This window comes from Callithrix jacchus, chromosome 16 (assembly GCF_049354715.1).
Source record: "Callithrix jacchus isolate 240 chromosome 16, calJac240_pri, whole genome shotgun sequence".
NCBI lineage: Eukaryota > Metazoa > Chordata > Mammalia > Primates > Cebidae > Callithrix > Callithrix jacchus.
In genome coordinates, this window is record NC_133517.1 from 28,781,432 (window position 1) to 28,801,126 (window position 19,695).

General features: G+C 40.0%; 1 protein-coding gene and 1 long non-coding RNA gene across 2 annotated transcripts; both read left to right on the forward strand.

Annotated features, from left to right (window-relative positions):
* The first annotated feature begins 480 nt into the window (after nucleotides 1-480).
* Nucleotides 481-5,418, forward strand: LOC144579833 (uncharacterized). Its single transcript, XR_013528263.1, has 3 exons — nucleotides 481-828; nucleotides 1,514-1,590; nucleotides 3,770-5,418. It is a non-coding gene; the product is annotated as an uncharacterized LOC144579833 (long non-coding RNA).
* Nucleotides 5,419-9,516: 4,098 nt separating this feature from the next.
* LOC100407750 (heterogeneous nuclear ribonucleoprotein H3) lies at nucleotides 9,517-10,804 on the forward strand. Its single transcript, XM_017965404.4, has one exon. The coding sequence runs from the start codon at nucleotides 9,587-9,589 to the stop codon at nucleotides 10,580-10,582; it is 996 nt and encodes a 331-aa protein (XP_017820893.3). The 5' UTR covers nucleotides 9,517-9,586; the 3' UTR covers nucleotides 10,583-10,804.
* Nucleotides 10,805-19,695: the final 8,891 nt, after the last annotated feature.

Consider the following 19,695-nt stretch of genomic DNA (forward strand, 5'->3'; position numbering starts at 1 on the left):
TGTCTTTCCTCTGTGTCCTTGGCCACTGCTTCTCTTTCTCCTTTATGCTCCTTCCGCCTCCTCCATCCTGTGTCAAGTGCTGGACTGTCCCTGGGATCAGTCACAGGCAGCCTCTCCTCTCTACCTTCTGTCCCCAGGTAGTCCCATCCAGTCCCAAGGCTGTAAATATCATCTCTATATTGTAAACTCTCACAGGAAAATCATCACACAAAGCTCTCCCCTGAGTGTCCAATTGCTGACTGGACACATCCATGTGATCAACAGCTTCACACATGCAACAGGGACCTCTTGATGTTCCCCCCGATCCATTTTACTATTAGTAAGTGGCGTCAACATTTATTCCACTGCTCAAACTGGGCATGGGAGCCATCCTGAACTCCTCCTTTTATCTCTTTCCCCTCTTCAGTTCATCATCTTCAAGCCCTCTTCATTTACTTCTCAAATATGTTCCAAATTCCTCCTTCTCCTGTGGCACCACCCTAGTAAGACCTCCATCCTCTTGTGGCCAAAACACCTTGCCAGCCTCCTCAATGGCCCATCAAAGAGCTGAGGTCATAAGAGACTGAATTCCAGTCTCCCTGGAAGGTAAACTGAATTCCAAAGAGTGACAAACTCTGTGAGGATAAATGAGGCTCAAATATTGTTTCACCTTTGACAGAGCAAGAAAGGAAGAGGTGGCTACCTTACAAGAGGGGAGACAGAAATTATCTAAAATTTTAACATTTTTAAAAGCTAGTGTGGGTTAGGACATTGGTTTGGAGTAGGTAGGATCACCAGACAGGGGGAGTTTGCATCCACTTGGAAGCTCTTCCCATTGGCCTCTACCAGGTACTTATGAGAAAGACTGGGGAGGGGGCAAGGGGCCAGAAAGAGAGACTATCTGAGTGCTACAGCTGTGGCTGAAGCCCAGTTAAAAGGCCAGGACTGTCAGACTGGATTAAAAAAACAAGACCCATATACATGCTGTTTGTCAGAAACCTGCCTTAAAAATAAAAACAGACGGGTTAAAAGTAAAAGAATGGAAGGAAGATACATTATGAAATAATTAGTAATTATGAAATTACTAATAAAATAAAACTGAAATGGTTACATTAATGCCAAATTACATGTCAGAAAAAAGGAATATTGTCATGGATAAAGAGTGACATTACATAAATGGTCATTTCATCAAAATAGCATAATGATCCTACGTGTACATATACTTAACAGAGCTTCAGAATACACAAAGCATAACTGAACAAAAAAAGAAATATATATACTATTGCAATTAGAAATTTTCACACTTCTCTCAATAATTTTCATATATTTTTATTGTACTATGTATTTAAAGTACACAACATGATGTTTTGATGTATTCATAATACTGAAATAGTCACTATAGTCCAGCATATTAATATAGCCATCATCTCACACATTTACTTGTGTGTGTGGTAAGAACACTAAAATGTAGTCTCAGCAAACTTCTAGCATAAAATACAATGTTATTAACTGTAATTCTCATATTGTCCATTAGATAAGGGGTTCTCAACCCCCAGTCCATGGACCAGTACCAGTCCACGGCCTGTTAGGAACCAGGCCACACAGCAGAAGGTGAGCAGTGGGTGAGCAAGAGAAGCTTCATCTATATTTACAGCTGCTCCCCATCACTCAGATTACCACCTGAGCTCCACCTCCTCTCAGATTAGCAGTGGAATTAGATTCTCATAGGGGTGCAAACCCTATTGTATATGGGAGGGATCTAGGTTGCACACTCCTTATGAGAATCTAATGCCTGATGATCTGAGGTGGAACTTTTTCATCCTTAAACCACTTCTCCTGCCCACCACCATCACCACCCCCTCTCCAGTCCAGGGAAAAATCGGCTTCCACAAAACTGGTCCCTGGTGCCAAATACGTTGGGGACCACTGCATTAGGTCTCTAGACTTATTCATCCTATAAGACTGCCCTTTTGCACCCTTTGACCTACATCTCCCTACTCCCTCCCTTCCCTGGCCCTGGTAACCACTTTTCTATTCTGTTTCTTTGTGTTTGACTTGACTTGGTTTTTTTAGGTTCTGCATTTAAGTAAGATCATGCAGTATTTTCCTTTCTGTGCCTGCCTTATTTCACTTTGTATAATTTCCTCTGGGTTCATCCATGTTGTTACAGATGGCAGGATGGCAGGACCTCCTTTTTTTTTTCAGACAGAGTCTCACTCTTTCACACAGGCTGGAGTACAATGGCATGGTCTCAGTTCACTGCAACCTCTGCCCTCTGGGTTCAAGTTATTCTCCTGCCTTAGCCTCTTCCGTAGCTGGGATTACAGGCATGCACCACCACGCCCAGCTAATTTTTGTATTTTTAGTAGAGACGGGGTTTCACCATGTTGGCCAGGCTGGTCTTAAACTCCTGAGGTCAGGTGATCCACCTGCCTCCACCTCCCAAAGTGCTGGGATCCCAGGTTATGAGCCACTGCGACCAGCCAATCTCCTTCTTTTTTAAGGCTGAATTCTATTCCACCTCGTGTGTGTGTGTGTGTGTGTGTGTGTGTGTGTGTGTGACAATTGCTTGATCCAATCATTTGCTGATGGATATTTAGGTTGTTTCCATATCTTGGCTATTGTGAATAACGCTGCAGTGAACATGAAAGTGTGGATATCTCAGCCAAGTACTGCTTTCTTTCCCTTTGCATATATATTGGTAGTGGGATTGCTGGATCATATGGTAGCTCTAGCTTTAATTTTTTGAGAAATATCATACTGTTTTCATGATGGCTGTACCAATTTGAACTCCTATCAACAGTCTACAAGGGTTCCCCTTCCTCCACATTCTTTCCAACACCTGTTATCTCTCGTCTTTTTGATAATAGCCATCTTAACAGGTGTGAGACAGTCTCAATGTGGTTTTCATTTGTATTTTCCTGATGATTAGTGATGTTGATGTTGAGCATCTCTTTATATATGTTGGCCTCTCTCAATAATTGCTAAAAGTAGACAGAAAATCAGTATGACTATAGCGAACAGTGCTATTAAACAAATTGACCTAATTGACATTTAGAGAACTCTCTAATCAACAATAGCTGAACATATACTCACTTGACATGCTTATGAAATCTCATCAAAATAGACTGTGTTCTAGGTCATAAAACAAGCCTCAATAACTTTTTAAAAAATTAAAATTGGTCAGGAGCTGTGGCTCACACCTGTAATGACAGCACTTTGGGAGGCTGAGGAGGGCAGATCACCTGAGCTTAGGAATTTGAGACCAGCCTGGCTAAGATGGTGAAACCCCGTCTCTACTAAAAATACAAAATTTAACTGGGCGTGGTGGTGCGTGCCTGTAGTCCCAGCTACTCAGGAGGCTGAGGCAGGAGAATTGCCTGAACTCAGAAGGCAGACGTTGCGGTGAGCCGAGATAGTGCCATTGCACTCCAGCCTGGGTGGCAGAGTGAGACTCCATCTCCACATAAAAGAAAAAGTTAAAAATTAATATCATATAAAACTCTGTTATCTGACCACAGCCGATTAAAATTAGAAATCAATAATAGGAGAGTATCTAGAAAAGTATCTAAATATTTTATATTAAACAACACCCTTCTAAATAACTCCTGGTTAACAGAGGAACTCACAAGAGATATTAGAAAATATTTTTAAGAAGATGAAAAGAAATAACCTATCAAAATTGGAGGGATACAGTTACGGCAGTTCCTAGAGGAAAATATATAACATTAAATGCTTATGTTAAAAAATAAAAATGATCTCAAATAAACAATCTAACCTTTGACCTTAGGAAATGAGAGAAAGAAAAGCAAATCAAACCCAAGCAAGCAAAGGGAAGAAAATAACAGGAATAAGAGCATAAACCTGGTAAACTGAAAACAAACAGAGGTAATCAATGAAACCAGCAACTGGCTTTTTGAGATGATGGACAAAATGTATAAACCTTGAGCCAAAGTAATCAAGAAAAAAAAAGAGAGAAGACACAAAATACTAACATCAGGGATGAAAGGAGCGGGATTGTTGTAGATCTTACAGACATGAAAAGATCAAAAGATTATAACATTATTAACAAAAAGTCTGAAAAAGGTAAAATAGATGCAGTTCTTCAAAGACACAATCTACAAAACTCACTTAAGAGGAGAAGATGACGGGAATAGTCCTGCATGTGTAAAAGAATTGGAATTTGCCATTAAAAATCTGCTTACAGAGGAAACTCCAGATCCAGATGCTCCACTGGTAAATTCTGCCAAATACTGAAGAAAGAAATTATTGCAACCGTGCACATACTATTTCAGAAAATGGAAATGGAAGGAATATTTCCCAAACTGCTTGATGAAGTCAGCATTACCCTAATATCAATCTAGACAAAGCCCTTAAAGAAAACTACAAATCGACAACCAAAACCAATTCAAATGTCAGCAGCTGGTGAATGAATAAACAAGTCGTGCAAGAAGTCAGACATAAAAGGTAACATTCTGTATAATTTCATTTATGTGACATTTTGGAAGAGGCAAAACAAATACGTCAGATTACAATGGTGGCTGGGATTGAATTGAGAAAAGGGGATTGACTGCATAAAGGTCACAAAAGGACTTTATGTGGTAATTGAAAAATTATGTCTTGGTTGTGGTGACATTACATGTGTGCATTTGGCAAACTCATCAGACTATACACCTCAAAAGGGTGACTTTTACTGTACTGCATGTGAATTATTCCATTATTCCTCAAGTAGCCTGACTGACTTAGAAAACCTCTCCAAAAAAATCAATTAGTTAAAAAAAAAATCGGGGGTGAAGAAAATCTCTCCAGGGAATTCCCACTGCTTTCAGGAGAAGTCTAAACTCCTTGCTGCAGTCTATTAGGATCTATTCTTTACATGTTTCTACAACTTTATGCTTTTGAAGAACATTTAATGAGATGAAGGGAAAAAAATCTCATAATAGACTATTAAGTGAAAAATGGTATATTCAAATCAGCTTTTACAGTGAGATATCAACTTTGTATTGGATGTACACAAATATGTACAGAGCAATACCTACTGGCAGGAAACACACCAGAGTAACAGCTTCCTTTGGGAAGTACACTTCATGATTTTTATCATCCTCTCTGCTTTGCTTTTGTGTGCTTTCCACATGTTGCAATGAATTTAATATTAAAGTATTGATTTTCCTGACTTATTACTACTCCTGCTGTTATTATAATCTTTTGATCATGGCCTTGGCTTTTAGTGGAAAGGTCCATAATCTTTTAGTGGAACGGTCCATAATCTTTTAGTGGAAAGGTCCATAATCTTTTAGTGGAAAGGTCCAAACTCTTTTAGTGGAATGGTCCATAATCTTTTAGTGGAAAGGTCCATAATCTTTTAGTGGAAAGGTCCAAACTCTTTTAGTGGAATGGTCCATAATCTTTTAGTGGAAAGGTCCATAATCTTTTAGTGGAAAGGTCCAAACTCTTTTAGTGGAATGGTCCATAATCTTTTAGTGGAAAGGTCCATAATCTTTTAGTGGAAAGGTCCATAATCTTTTAGTGGAAAGGTCCAAACTCTTTTAGTGGAATGGTCCCTAATCTTTTAGTGGAAAGGTCCATAATCTTTTAGTGGAAAGGTCCAAACTCTTTTAGTGGAAAGGTCCATAATCTTTTAGTGGAATGGTCCATAATCTTTTAGTGGAAAGGTCCATAATCTTTTAGTGGAACGGTCCATAATCTTTTAGTGGAAAGGTCCAAACTCTTTTAGTGGAATGGTCCATAATCTTTTAGTGGAAAGGTCCATAATCTTTTAGTGGAAAGGTCCAAACTCTTTTAGTGGAATGGTCCATAATCTTTTAGTGGAAAGGTCCAAACTCTTTTAGTGGAATGGTCCATAATCTTTTAGTGGAAAGGTCCATAATCTTTTAGTGGAAAGGTCCAAACTCTTTTAGTGGAAAGGTCCATAATCTTTTAGTGGAAAGGTCCATAATCTTTTAGTGGAAAGGTCCAAACTCTTTTAGTGGAAAGGTCCATAATCTTTTAGTGGAAAGGTCCATAATCTTTTAGTGGAAAGGTCCAAACTCTTTTAGTGGAAAGGTTCAAACTCTTTTAGTGGAAAGGTCCATAATCTTTTAGTGGAATGGTCCATAATCTTTTAGTGGAATGGTCCATAATCTTTAGCTTTTTCTCTCCTGGGGCTCCTCTTCCTTCTCCTTTCCTCTGGTTCTTTCCCACTAGCCCACAGCACTCACCTCCCTTCACCAAAAGCTTCTGGAGCTCCAGGGCAAACCCTAAAGATATATTTGTGTTTGAATTGATGTGCTTTTAAGGTTGACATTTCTAGGAACTCCAGAGGGCAGGCAGCGAGCAGATGGGTGGATGTGGGGTTCTGGCCTGGCAGAGGCAGTTGCAACCTGCCACACTGGGGATCTTTGTAGGTAACAGATTGGGGAATAAGTGAAGCCTTGACCAATACCATGAAGTTACTTTGTGTATCTTACATCTGTTTTTTAATCAATGTCTTAAAAGAATAATATTTGTTAGAATATGTGACTTTGCAAGTAAAGTTGCTACGGAGTTTATTGCTGTTTTCCAGCACCTAGAACAATGGAGGCATTAACCTAGCAGCAATAACCTAGCAACTGTTCAATAAATACTTATTGAATGCAATGGATGGATGAACAAATGAACACACAAATGAATAGGAGTGGAGGCAGTGAAGAGAAATTAGACTCAGGGAGGTTGAGGCATGAACAGGAGTTGAGGAAGTTGACAAAGGAAATGAGGATCATTGTTCAGAAAACTTTCCGAAAGAGAAGAGAGATTGGCCAATAGCTAAAGGACAGAGAACCGAGAGAAGTTTTTGCTTGATTTGTTTAGGATAGGCAGGACTTCATCATGTTCATAATCTGAAGAGAATGAGCCATCAAAGAAAGATCAGAGATTATGAGAGAGGCGATTACTGATGAAGCAGGGTCCCAGGGGATGGCGGGAAATTAGGTGGAAAGCTTGGTAGGAATGTTGATAGCAGGAGAGGCTCCCCAGACTCTTCAGACTAGAGATCAGTGCAGACTCACAGGAGCCAGTAGGAACGGGAGAGGGGATTTGACAAATTGTTTAGGTGAAGTAGGAGGTGAGGGCATCTGCTAAGAGGACTGAGTGAGTAATGAGCGAAGAATTGGTAAGAACAAGGAGACAGCTTAACAAAGAGAAGCATAAAAACTCAATGGGGTTGGGTGTGGTGGCTCGTGCCTGTAATCCCAGCACTTTGGGAGGCCAAGGAGGGTGGATCACCTGAGGTCGGGAGTTCAAGACCAGTCTGGCCAACATGGTGAAACCCCGTCTCTACTAAAAATACAAAGAATTAGCCAAGCATGGTGGTGGACACCTGTAATCCCAGCTACTCTGGAGGCTGAGGCAGGAGAATCGCTTGAACTCGAAAGGCAGAGGTTACAGTGAGCCAAGATCGCACCATTGCACCCCAGCCTGGGCAACAAGAGTGAAACCCTGTCTCAAAAACAAAAAACCAAAAACTGAATGGCAGCCCTGAGGGCCCAATTTAGCCCAGAAGTGTGAATTTGTGGCCATCCACTTGACATAGCTGTGTGGGCTTTTCCAAGAGTTCACTACCACCTGAAGGCAGATGGGTTAGGGTGGGATTGATCCCAGGTTGGGAGTTTGCAAGAGGCATAAGGACAAGAGGCTGGGGAGCAGGGGATACGACAGAGGAAATTCAAGCTGTACCTCCGAGAACCCAGCTCATGGTCTGACTCCCAGACCACCAAAATAGTTACCTGAGTGGTGTCTAGGAAACTTGATTCCTGTGTCCCCTGCAAATTCAAAGACAACTCAAACCAAGGGGAGCGCCAGTGATATTGAGAATCCATTACTTTTCCTTTGGTCTCACTGTTAAATTTAATCCTAATTCTCCAATAACATTGGTTATAAATTTGCTGCTGCCTTGTTATGAAATATGAATATGACTCATCTGAACTTGAGTTCCACTTCTTGACGTACATACCAATTGAAGTAATGAGAAAAACAGCAAGTCAAATTCCTTTCTAATAAGCATTTGTGAAGTCTTAACTAATATATAAGGTGAGATGGTCCAATAAAGAAGGCCTTATCATAGCTGGTGAAGTTGGTAACTTCTAAGAGACTACTTTTTACAATTAATAGCAACGCAGAGATAGTTTGGCACAGTGAAAAGAATTCAACCTGAGGAAGCTGTAAATAAAATTTTTTTTAAATATTAAAAAAATATATTTTAAATAAAATATAAAAGAAGGCCGGGCGCGGTGGCTCAAGCCTGTAATCCCAGCACTTTGGGAGGCCGAGGCGGGTGGATCACGAGGTCAACAGATCGAGACCATCTTGGTCAACATGGTGAAACCCCGTCTCTACTAAAATTACAAAAAATTAGCTGGGCACGGTAGTGCGTGCCTGTAATCCCAGCTGCTCAGGAGGCTGAGGCAGGAGAATTGCCTGAACCCAGGAGGCGGAGACTGCGATGAGCCGAGATCGCGCCATTGCACTCCAGACTGGGTAACAAGAGCGAAACTCCGTCTCAAAAAAAAAAAAAAGAAAGAAAGAAAACAGTATTAGTAATCAGACAACTTGGATTTTAGATTCAGTTCTGTAATTAACAGGCCGCATGACCTTGAGGAAATCACCCACTGAACTAGTTTCCTGATATACAAAATGAAAGGATCAAGCAAGAGGTTGGATGAAATTCCTTCCAGTTTTACAGATTTACATTTGCAGGATCTGTATGAAATGTTGGGCCCCTGTCAGTACATGACTTATAACAGACACTTCACAGTGGCATTGAACCAAACTGAGGTGAACATGAGGAAATCAAATAGAAAACACAGTTTTCCTCTGAGAAAGTCATGACCAAGCCTGTGCACACATGTAATGTTGGAAACAATCTTAATCACCCGCCTCTCTCTCTGTCTCTCTCTCTGTATGATATATAATGTATATAATCTCTCTATAATATATATAATCTTATATAATTTTAAATATTCTTTTTACATAGAAATAAAAACGATATATTTTATATATTATATATAAAATATAGTAATATGTTATTTAATATACATTTATTAAAATATATTAATATATGTTTTATATAAGAATAAATAATATGTCAGGAGCAGTGGCTCACGCCTGTAATCCCAGCACTTTGGGAGGCTGATGGGGGTGGATCACAAAGTCAGGAGTTCCAGGCCAGCCTGGCCAATGTGGTGAAACCCTGTATCTACTAAAAGTACAAAAATTAGCCAGGTGTGGTGGCACATGCCTGTAATCCCAGCTACCTGGGAGGCTGAGGCAGGAGAATTGCTTGAGCCGGGGAGGCAGATGTTGCTGTGAGCCAAGGTCATGCCATTGAACTCCAGCCTGGGCAACAAAAGCGAAACTCTGTCTCAAAAAATAAATAAATAGTCGCCGTGCTGCGCAGCTCCCTAAGCGGTTGCCACCAAAAGAGACGGTTGGGGGAACCGTTGTGGCCGGCGCTACACGAGGCAAACGACTTTTCCCTCCTCTCGACTGGACCCCGTGAGCACCAGAGCTGGCGTAACTATCGCCTGACAGGGTATCTGAAGTAAAAGGGGCGTTTAAATCAAACGGTATTGAGATGGATTGGGTTATGAAACATAATGGTCCAAATGACGCTAGAGATGGGACAGTAAGACTTCGTGGACTACCATTTGGTTGCAGCAAAGAGGAAATAGTTCAGTTCTTTCAAGGGTTGGAAATCGTGCCAAATGGGATAACATTGATGATGGACTACCAGGGGAGAAGCACAGGGGAGGCCTTCGTGCAGTTTGCTTCAAAGGAGATAACAGAAAATGCTCTGGGGAAACACAAGGAAAGAATAGGGCACAGGTATATTGAGATCTTCAGAAGTAGCAGGAATGAAATCGAAGGATTTTATGATCCACCAAAAAGATTGCTGGGACAGCGACCGGGACCATATGATAGACCAATAGGAGGAAGAGGGGGTTATTATGGAGCTGGGTGTGGAAGTTATGGAGGTTTTGATGACTATGGTGGCTATAATAATTATGGCTATGGGAATGATGGCTTTGATGACAGAATGAGAGATGGAAGAGGTATGGGAGGGCATGGCTATGGTGGAGCTGGTGATGCAAGTTCAGGTTTTCATGGTGGTCATTTCGTACATATGAGAGGGTTGCCTTTTCGTGCAACTGAAAATGACATTGCTAATTTCTTCTCACCATTAAATCCAATACGAGTTCATATTGATATTGGAGCTGATGGCAGAGCCACAGGAGAAGCAGATGTAGAGTTTGTGACACATGAAGATGCAGTAGCTGCCATGTCTAAAGATAAAAATAACATGCAACATCAATATATTGAACTCTTCTTGAATTCTACTCCTGCAGGTGGCTCTGGCATGGGAGGTTCTGGAATGGGAGGCTATGGAAGAGATGGAATGGATAATCAGGGAGGTTATGGATCACTTGGAAGAATGGGAATGGGGAACAATTACAGTGGAGGATATGGTACTCCTGATGGCTTGGGTGGTTATGCCCGTGGTGGTGGAGGCAGTGGAGGTTACCACGGGCAAGGTGGCATGAGTGGAGGTGGATGGCGTGGGATGTACTGAAAGCATAACCACCAACATACAAGTATTGACAACAGCATCTGGTCTACTAGACTTTCTTACAGATTTAATTTCTTTTGTATTTTAAGAACTTTATAATGACTGAAGGAATGTGTTTTCACAATATTATTTGGTAAAGCAACAGATTGTGATGGGAAAATCTGTTTTCTGTAGGTTTATTTGTTGCATACTTTGACTTAAAAATAAATTTTTATATTCAAACCACTGATGTTGATACTTTTTATATACTAGTTACTCCTAAAGATGTGCTGCCTTCATAAGATTTGGGTTGATGTATTTTACTGTTAGTTCTACAAGAAGTCGTGTGGTGTACTTTTAGAAGATAACGGTTCACCTCTGCCTAAACTGCAAGTCTTAAGCAGATATCTGGAATAGAGCTTGACAAAATAATTAGTGTAACTTTTCTTTAATTCTTCTTGGACAACACTGTAAATATAAAGCCTAAAGATGAAGAGGCTTCAGGAGTATAAATTCAGCTAATTATTTCTATATTATTTTTAGACTGTCATTTATCAGGCATAGCTCTGAAATGTTAATGATCTAAGAGGTATTGATTTCTGAATATTCATGATTGATTGTGTTACCTGGGTATGGGAGTGTTGGAAGCTTGAATTCTAACCCTAGATTTTGAAGTAAAATCCCTTCAGCACTTGACCAGAATACCAAAAATATCACCAAATAAGTGATAATTGCAAGTTATCTCGAGATGTCTTAGAGTAGGGTTAAGGTTCTCAGTGACACAATTCAGTGTAAGTACTTGGCTATTTACTATGGAGTACAATTCTCACAAATGTATTTTCAGTTTTCTCCCCAATAGAACATACGGTTTTTAAATAACTATATAAATAAATGATGACTTTTTTTAAAAAATGTAAGCAACAAGTCCATGTCATAGTCAATTCAAACAATCCTGCAGTTGGGTTTTGTATCTGATACCTGATTGAAGTTTTAAAGAATATATGTAGCAAGGAAAAGGTGCTTTTTAATTTTAATCCCTTTGATCAATATGGCTTTTTTCCAAATTGGCTAATGAATCAAAATGAAACCTGTAGATGTAAATCAGTTATTGAACTTGTTACTTGTTTTTGCCAGAAATGTTATTAATGTAATAAATGTCAATGTGGGAGATAATAAAAATAAATAAATAAATAAGATAAAAATATATATTTGTTTATATATAAAATATATTATTTTTATAAATAAATAAATGTAAATATTTATTTATTAAATATCAGTTAAAATTTTTTTAAACTTGTTTTATTGTCCTCAGTTGTAACTGGGTGCACGTTTGGCTGCTGAAGAAAATATCATGGACCACAGAGCTTCGAAAAAATGCTGGTTTATTTGGCAGATTTTTAACCAGATAAAATTAACCTGCCCCTTTGCGAGAAAGATAAAATTAGTCAATTAAGATGTGGAGAAAATGTAATTTTCTGGTTAGTCAAATCCAAAGGCATGAGCTGAAGATACTGTAAACTTCAGGTCTGCTCTTGGCGTTTGAACTGTGTGCTGCCTCTCTGTGGAAGTGCTTCAGAATTTTATTGTTACTCTTATTGCTTGTGCCAAATACTGGTGTGATAGTTCTTATATGGGTCATAACCATCATTTTAAAACTTCCTATTTTTATTTTTGCTTTTATTCTTTTGAGACAGGGTTTCTCTCTGTCACCCAGGCTAGAGTGCAGTGGTGCACTCACGGCTCATTGCAGCCTTGACCTCCTGGTCTCAAGTAATCCTCCTGCCTCAGCTTCTGCAGGGATTGCAGACATGTACCACCACACCTAGCTAATTTTTTTTTCTTTTTTCTTTTTTCCTTCTTCTTTTTTTTTTTTTTTTTTTTGAGATACAAGGTTTTGCAATGTTGCATAGGCTGGTCTAAAACTCCTGGGCCCAAGGGATCCACTGGCCTTGGCCTCTCAAACCGCTGGAATTACAGGCATGAGCCACTGTGCCCAGCCAAAACTCCAATTCCAGACTCAGTGCATATCAGCTTGCCTGCCTCACTACGCTGTGAGTCCTTGAAGAAAAGCATCTGGAAAAGCCAGCTCAGAGAATGGCATATAAAAGCTATTCGTGCCTATGTGCAGAATTGAACTGAATTTCTATATCATCACATACAGATGGAATGTATCTAAAGACTAAAGAACAAACTAAAATCAATTAAAAATCATTTATTAGGCCAGGCACGGTGGCTCATGCCTCTAATCCCAGCACTTTGGGAGGCCGAGGCGGGTGGATCACGAGGTCAAGAGATCGAGACCATCCTGGTCAACAAGGTAAAACCCCATCTCTACTAAAAATACAAAAATTAGCTGGGCACGGTGGTGCATGCCTGTAGTCCCAACTACTCGAGAGGCTGAGGCAGGAGAATTGCTTGAACCCAGAAGGCGGAGGTTGCGGTGAGCCGAGATGGTGCCATTGCACTCCAGTCTGGGTAACAACAGCGAAACTCCATCTCAAAAAAAAAATAATAATAATTTATTAGATCTGTCATCTGAAAGCATTGTAGAAAGAACTAAAGTGTACATTTTAAAAACTGTTGTTTGCATTTTTTTTTTTTTTTTTGATACAGAGTGTTACTCTGTCGCCCAGGCTAAGGGGCAGTGGCATGATCTCAGCTTACTGCAACCTCCACCTCCTGAGTTCAAGTGCTTCTCCTGCCTCAGCCTCCTGAGTAGCTAGGATTACATGTACATGCCACCACGCCTGACTAATTTCTGTATTTTTAGTAGAGAGGGGGTTTCACCATGTTGGTCAGGCTAGTCTCAAACTCCTGACCTCATGATCCGCCCACCTCAGCCTCCCAAAGTGCTGGGATTACAGGCATGAGCCACCGCACCTGGCCTGCACTTCTATTTTTAACATGAATCATCGTTATAATGAAAGTCTTTTGCCTTCTTCAGAAGTATGAATAACAGCTGCTAAATTTTTCCATCAATATTTTCACATTGCAGCAAAAGCAGCAGGATCAGGGGGTTTGTTTCACACAAAAATGTCTTTCACTATATCTGCTAACCAAATCTCCCCATGAATTTGTTAGCGAGTCTTTCCTGTTGTGGATATCACCTTTTATTTGGTCTTTAACCATCTTCTTCATTCACCTGAAGGTGTCTACGAGGGCAGGACAGGGGTTTGCAGGAGGCGAGGTGCTGGGGGGTCAGAGAAATGGACAGGAAAAATCCCACTTATTCAGATGCGGGGCCGGTTTACCACACTGTGAAAATGGTACATCATAGTGGTTAAAAGCCCTGGCTTTGGAATCAGGAAGATTTGAGTTTGAATCCCGGCTCTGCCACTCACATGATGTGAGCTGGGTGAGTTACTAAACCTCTCTGAATCCCATCTGCAATATCAATAGCATATCTACATTTACCTCTCAGGCCTGGTGAAAGATTAAATGAGATGGATATAGAGCATTTAGCATCCCACTAAAAAAGGATTTAATAAAAGATGACTGTTATTAAATAATTAAGGGAAACGTCTGAATTGTGAAATTTTTATTATAGATTTGTTACTTTTATATACATTTAATAACTTAAGTATACATGATGACCAATATAATTTTTAACATAATTATCAATAGATGTTTCTGGAAACCTGGAGAAAGGAAGAAGTAATTATTTAGCTGAATAACCTGATATTAATATAGCCTAGTAAAGGAGTTGAAAGAATCATCTTAAATGATTTAGGTAAAAAATGACTTAAATTTGCATGTTGTTTCTGTGTTAGCTAGAGCTTGAAAGTACTGGAAAACAAATATTTTCCTGAGTGTTTTATTTACAATTTCCTTTTCACTATAAAAATTTTATGAACACTCATTTCATTAGAGATAATACAAAATTAAATTCTAACCAGTACCAGTGTGAATGACACAAGATTTAAAACAAGCAGAATCCGAGTTGCTGTAGTTTTTCTCCTTATGTGCGTTCGTGTGTGTGTGGCTTGACATTTATACCCAGCCCACCCAGGGACCAAAACAAAGTGCTCACAGGAGAACCAAGCATCTTGGGGTCAGTCACTTTTAATCAAATTAACGTCGACTTAACAGAGCAAAACCTTCTCTACTGGGTAAAAGCTGTTGGGCCTGTAGGCTACTTGATTTAGAAACATTTTTCAACCTTTTTGCAACCGTAGTATAGAATTACGTTTTCATCCCCCTCCAGTTAATTCTGAGCATATCTTTGGGTAAAGCGCTTATTCTCATGAAGTAGTACCCTAGAGAAAATATCTCCTATTTGGGGTTCAGGAAATAGATCTTTTTCAAAATTCTGGGTCATCACTGAGTACAGACTGCAGGAGAGAAATGACACGACCCCACGCCGTTTGCTTCCTTCAACCTTGGCTATGGCTCCTCCTTCTGATGAAGTCAGTAATTAGGAATCCAAGTCAGCGCCAAGTTCAGTATTCAGCGCAGAGTTCAGTATTTATGAGGGTTTGGGCAGGCAGTGGCATGGAGTGCCCAGGGATTCCAACATATTCTCTTGACTGAGACACTTTGAGGGAGCCTGACTGGCTAACAGAGAACAGCCCTGACCTTTCAACCCGATGAATTCAGGTACAATTTGTCATCCAGTGTAAAACGAATTTGACCATGTGTAATCCCACATGATGGAGAGGCCTTGTCCCAGAAAAACTCTGGAACATGAAAGAGGAGCATTGAAAAGTAAAACCCACCAAATGGTTAAGGGCACACATCGATATGCCAATAACAAATTCTTTTTTCCAAAATAACGAACAGCCCTGTGATTCCTTGGGCAGAGTGGACACCAGGGACACACACAGGGGTCCAAGTGGGGAGTTGCTGCTGTTCTTTTCTCTCCATCGAATTTGAAATAGGTTTTTATATTTGCTTTTCACTCTCTCCTTTTTATCGTTTAAAATTAAGCCATCCTGTGATGATAATTGTGTTCTACTTCTCTTTGTGACCACCAAAGAAGAAAGGTTGAATTGTTACCGTCTCTCTCTGTATTTCTGAAACTGCTTTCTCTGGGGACCTTTCTGAATGGATCAGGGCCTGGATCAGGGCAGGACAGAACACACCCACTGGGAGAGGCTCAGAGAGCCAGACCTGAGATCAAAGGACCCAATCTCTCAAACTCTCTGAGGAAGTGTCCTGGTAGTTCCAGGACCTGCTCTGTTTTTTCCACCCAGGGAGCCTTTGTCTGCCTTAGCGTTATTTCAAAAAGCATTCTCAAAGTAAATCTCCTGGAGCTGGGTGCAGGGGCACACGCCTGTAGTCCCAGCCTGGATTGTTTGAGCCCAGGAGTTCAAGGCTACAGTGAGCTATGATTGCACCACTACATTGCAGCCTGGGTGACAGAGTGAGCCCCAAACTCTAACCAGCCCCACCAAAAAAAAGTAAATCTCTTTTCTGCTGTTGTTTCTAGTATGTTTAAGTGTCACCATTAATTGGGAGCAGTTATAAAGGCTGGAATGGCCTGGAAGCCCTGTGAAGTATGATACACATTGTTCCTTTGGCATTTGAAGTTCATGAATGTCCATTTGAAAGTTTACACTTACGAAACAGAGCGATCTTATAAATAACTACAAATAAGTCACCATGTGTGAGCATAAGCACCTACTTATTCCTAGAAATCATTTGGTTGATGAGAGTAAAGAAGCAAAGACTTCCACAGATTTACCCTCTGTCTTCTCTATTTTCTCTTGAAGTGCTTTTTAATTTCTTCCCTTGCAAGATCAAGAAACTCTTAAAGTCTGGAGGGGAGGAGAGAGGCTGAAAACAAGTGGGTTGAAGGGTACAAACATTACATGGAAGGAATACATTTAATGTCAGAGAGCAGAGTAGGCTGACTACAGTTAAGAAAAATGTTTCATACTTGGGTGATGAACACCCTAAATACTCTGACTTGATCACTACACATTATATACAGGTAACACAATTTCACATGTACCTCATTAACTTGTATACATTTTTTTTTAAGTCTAAGGTCTCAGCCCAACCTGTCAGAGACATTTCTTAAGCCAAAATAAGTGACCATCAGTCTTGCCATTTGTAATTATAAAAGAAGTGTCTCCACTTCCAAGACTTCTGCTTTCATGAGGAGCACAGTGGCCAAGAATTGACCATGACCCAATGGAATTGTTATGCTTTGGAATATTTGGAAAGGCGAATTTTATCTAAAAAGGGTGGTCATGAAAACTATGCTGCATTATTTTCTTTCCCATATTTATTGTTAAAATAATTGCTATTTTGTTAATGTTAAAATATAACAGAAAAAGATTTGCTGCATATATTTGTTATAAAACATCTTTCCCTCTCTTCCCCATCTGTCTTCACTCCCCGTACAGAGCTGATGTCCTAGTTATTAATTTCTCACAATCCTGCAATAATGACACACACAGTCATACCTTCAAGCCAACCAGTGGGCCTTGTTTCCTTGATTTGAAATGACCTTCTTAACCTAAAGAAAATCCTCCTCCAAATGTTCAGACTCTCCTGTAACTCACGAACAGAATTAGATGCTCTGAGCTGTCTGCTCTCACAGAAGTTTACACACACTTCCATGTCTGCACTTAACCTTCCAAACTGACCTGGCTGCTTAAAAGTCTTGCTTTCCCTCGATGAAGAGCTAAAAAACCTATTCATCTCAGCATTCCTATTTTTAAAATTTGTGTCATTTTTATAGCTTATGTCAACCTAAATAACAAACAGAGGGAAACTGGCTAAAGCAAAATGACTTTTGCCTGGGAATGGGCATTGCAATGGGAATACCTGTGCCACGATAAACTGTGTGTATTCAGGGAGATAAAGGAAGATTTTTTTTTAAATTTTTTATTGCATTTTAGGTTTTGGGGTACATGTGCAGAAGATAAAGGAAGATTTTTAAAGAAAAAATGAGGATTGTATAATTGTTTTGCGATAATTATCCTTGGCCACACAGATCAATAACAAGGTGGTACTAGTCCGAGGCTAGATAGGCAGTTTTGGGGCAAGTGTCCACGGAAGATTTTTTTTTTTTTTCCTTTAATGTAAAGTTGCAATGGCCTTTGTGCAATGAGAGATTATGGTTTTGGTAGAGTCTTGCATTAGTTTTTTGCTATTTTTGCTTTTGCTTTCTTTTTCGTTTTGAGAAAAGGTCTCACTCTGTCATCCAGGCTGGAGTGCAGTGGTGTGATCACAGCTCATTGCAGCCTCAGTCTCCCAGGTTCAAGTAATCAAACAATCCTCCCACCTCAGCTTCCCAGGGAGCTGGGACTACATGTGAGACCTCACACCTGGCTAATTTTTAAATTTTTTTTGTAGAGACAAGGTTTCACTATGTTGCCCAGACTGGTCTCAAACTCCTGGGTTCAAGTGATCCTCCCTCTTCGTATTGGGATTGCAGGCATGAGCCACTGCGCCTGAACTCAATAGTTCTTGTTATCAGGCATTCATGCATGAGATCCCTTCCTTCATGACCTTCTCCAGCTCTGTTTGTCAGAGATTTTAACACAGCTGACTCCACTTTGATTCTGACAACTTTCACAAGTGCCATGTGATGTTGTGATGTACATATACAATGTGGCGTGATTAAATAAAGCCAATTATTATATCTGTGATCTCACTTGACTTTTTTTATGTTTATACATTTAAGCTTTACTTTCTTAGTTATTTTGAAATATATGTTATTACTGACAATAGCCACCTGTTATGCCATAGACCTCAAAACTTATTCATTCTGGCTAACTGAAACTTTGTACCTCTGGACCAGTAACTCCCCATTCCCTCACTCAGGTAACCATCACTCCACACTCATTCTATAGCTTCTACATCCAGATTTCATATGCAAATGACATCATCAGCATTCTTAATTACTATCCTAGTGCCTCCCCTATGTTACCTTCCATAACACAGCTAGTGGTAAATCATTCTCTAGTGGCAGTAATTCAGCAATAATTAGGGGAACCCATCACTCTATCACACTGTGGGGTCTGCAGCTTTGCGGCTCCCGAGGGAAACTGTACTCTTCATTCTATAAAAACACATGCACCACATAACATCATTTCAGTCAACAATGAACCACATCTATGAGGGTGGACCCACAAAACTATAATGGAGCCAAAAAATTTTATGACCTAGCATTTACTATACTATTCTTTTTTATCATTATGACTACACTCCTTCTACTTACTCAAAACAAAAAAATAAACTATAAGCCTCAGGCAGGTCCTTCAGGAAGAAGGCACTGTTACCATAGGAAATGACAGCTTCATTTGTGGTAAGTGCCTTATAGGTGTACCATTTTTTAAAGCCTTTTACACTGTATTTTTACTATACCTTTTCTATGTTTAGATACATAAATACTAACTGCTGTGTTACAGTTGCCTACAGTATTCAGTACAGTAACATGCTGTTGTACAGGTTTGTGGCCCAGACGCAGCAGCCCATCATCCCATCTAGCCTAGGCTCTGCCATCTAGGTTTCTATAAATGCACCCTATAATGTTTGCACGATGATGAAATTGCCTAACGACACATTTCTCAGAATGTATGCCCAACCTTAAGTGATGCATGACTGTATTGCAATCTGTCTGCCACATCTCACAAGCCAAATCATTCCCGCATGCCCAGACTACCCCTGTCCCTAGGCCACCTCACCTAGAGGTTCCGCACTAAGTATGTCACTCGTGCTTACAGAATACACATTCTAGCTTCCACACCGTTGCCTTTGGGATTCACTTGGGAGACGTGAATGGAAAACACATATTGTGGAGTAATTCTGTCCACGTGGGTCTTCCCCCACATGACAAAAACCATACTCCAAGCATTTTCTTTTGGAACAGATTATTGGTGAACAGTGAAAATAATTTAAGGTACAGAAGCAAGATACTATTGCATACATACTAGTTCATTCCAGACTATAAGCAGCTTGAGAGGAAAAAAAAAAAAGCCTGTATTTTCTCTAATCCCACAGAGGGTAACATGTCCTGAAGAGCTGCAGAGTAGTTAAGAACACAGGCTTTGGTGAAAGACAGACATGGTTCGAATCTCAATGCTTCCATTAACTAGCTATGATGCCTGAAGAAAGTTACATAACAGCTCTAGGACTCATTAAAAAAAATGGGGTGAATAGTGATAAAAGTATGTGGGCTTGTT

Bases quoted from the DNA above. Each gene is read 5' to 3' on its own strand.
- LOC100407750 (XM_017965404.4), top strand. From the start codon at position 9,587: ATGGATTGGGTTATGAAACATAATGGTCCAAATGACGCTAGAGATGGG.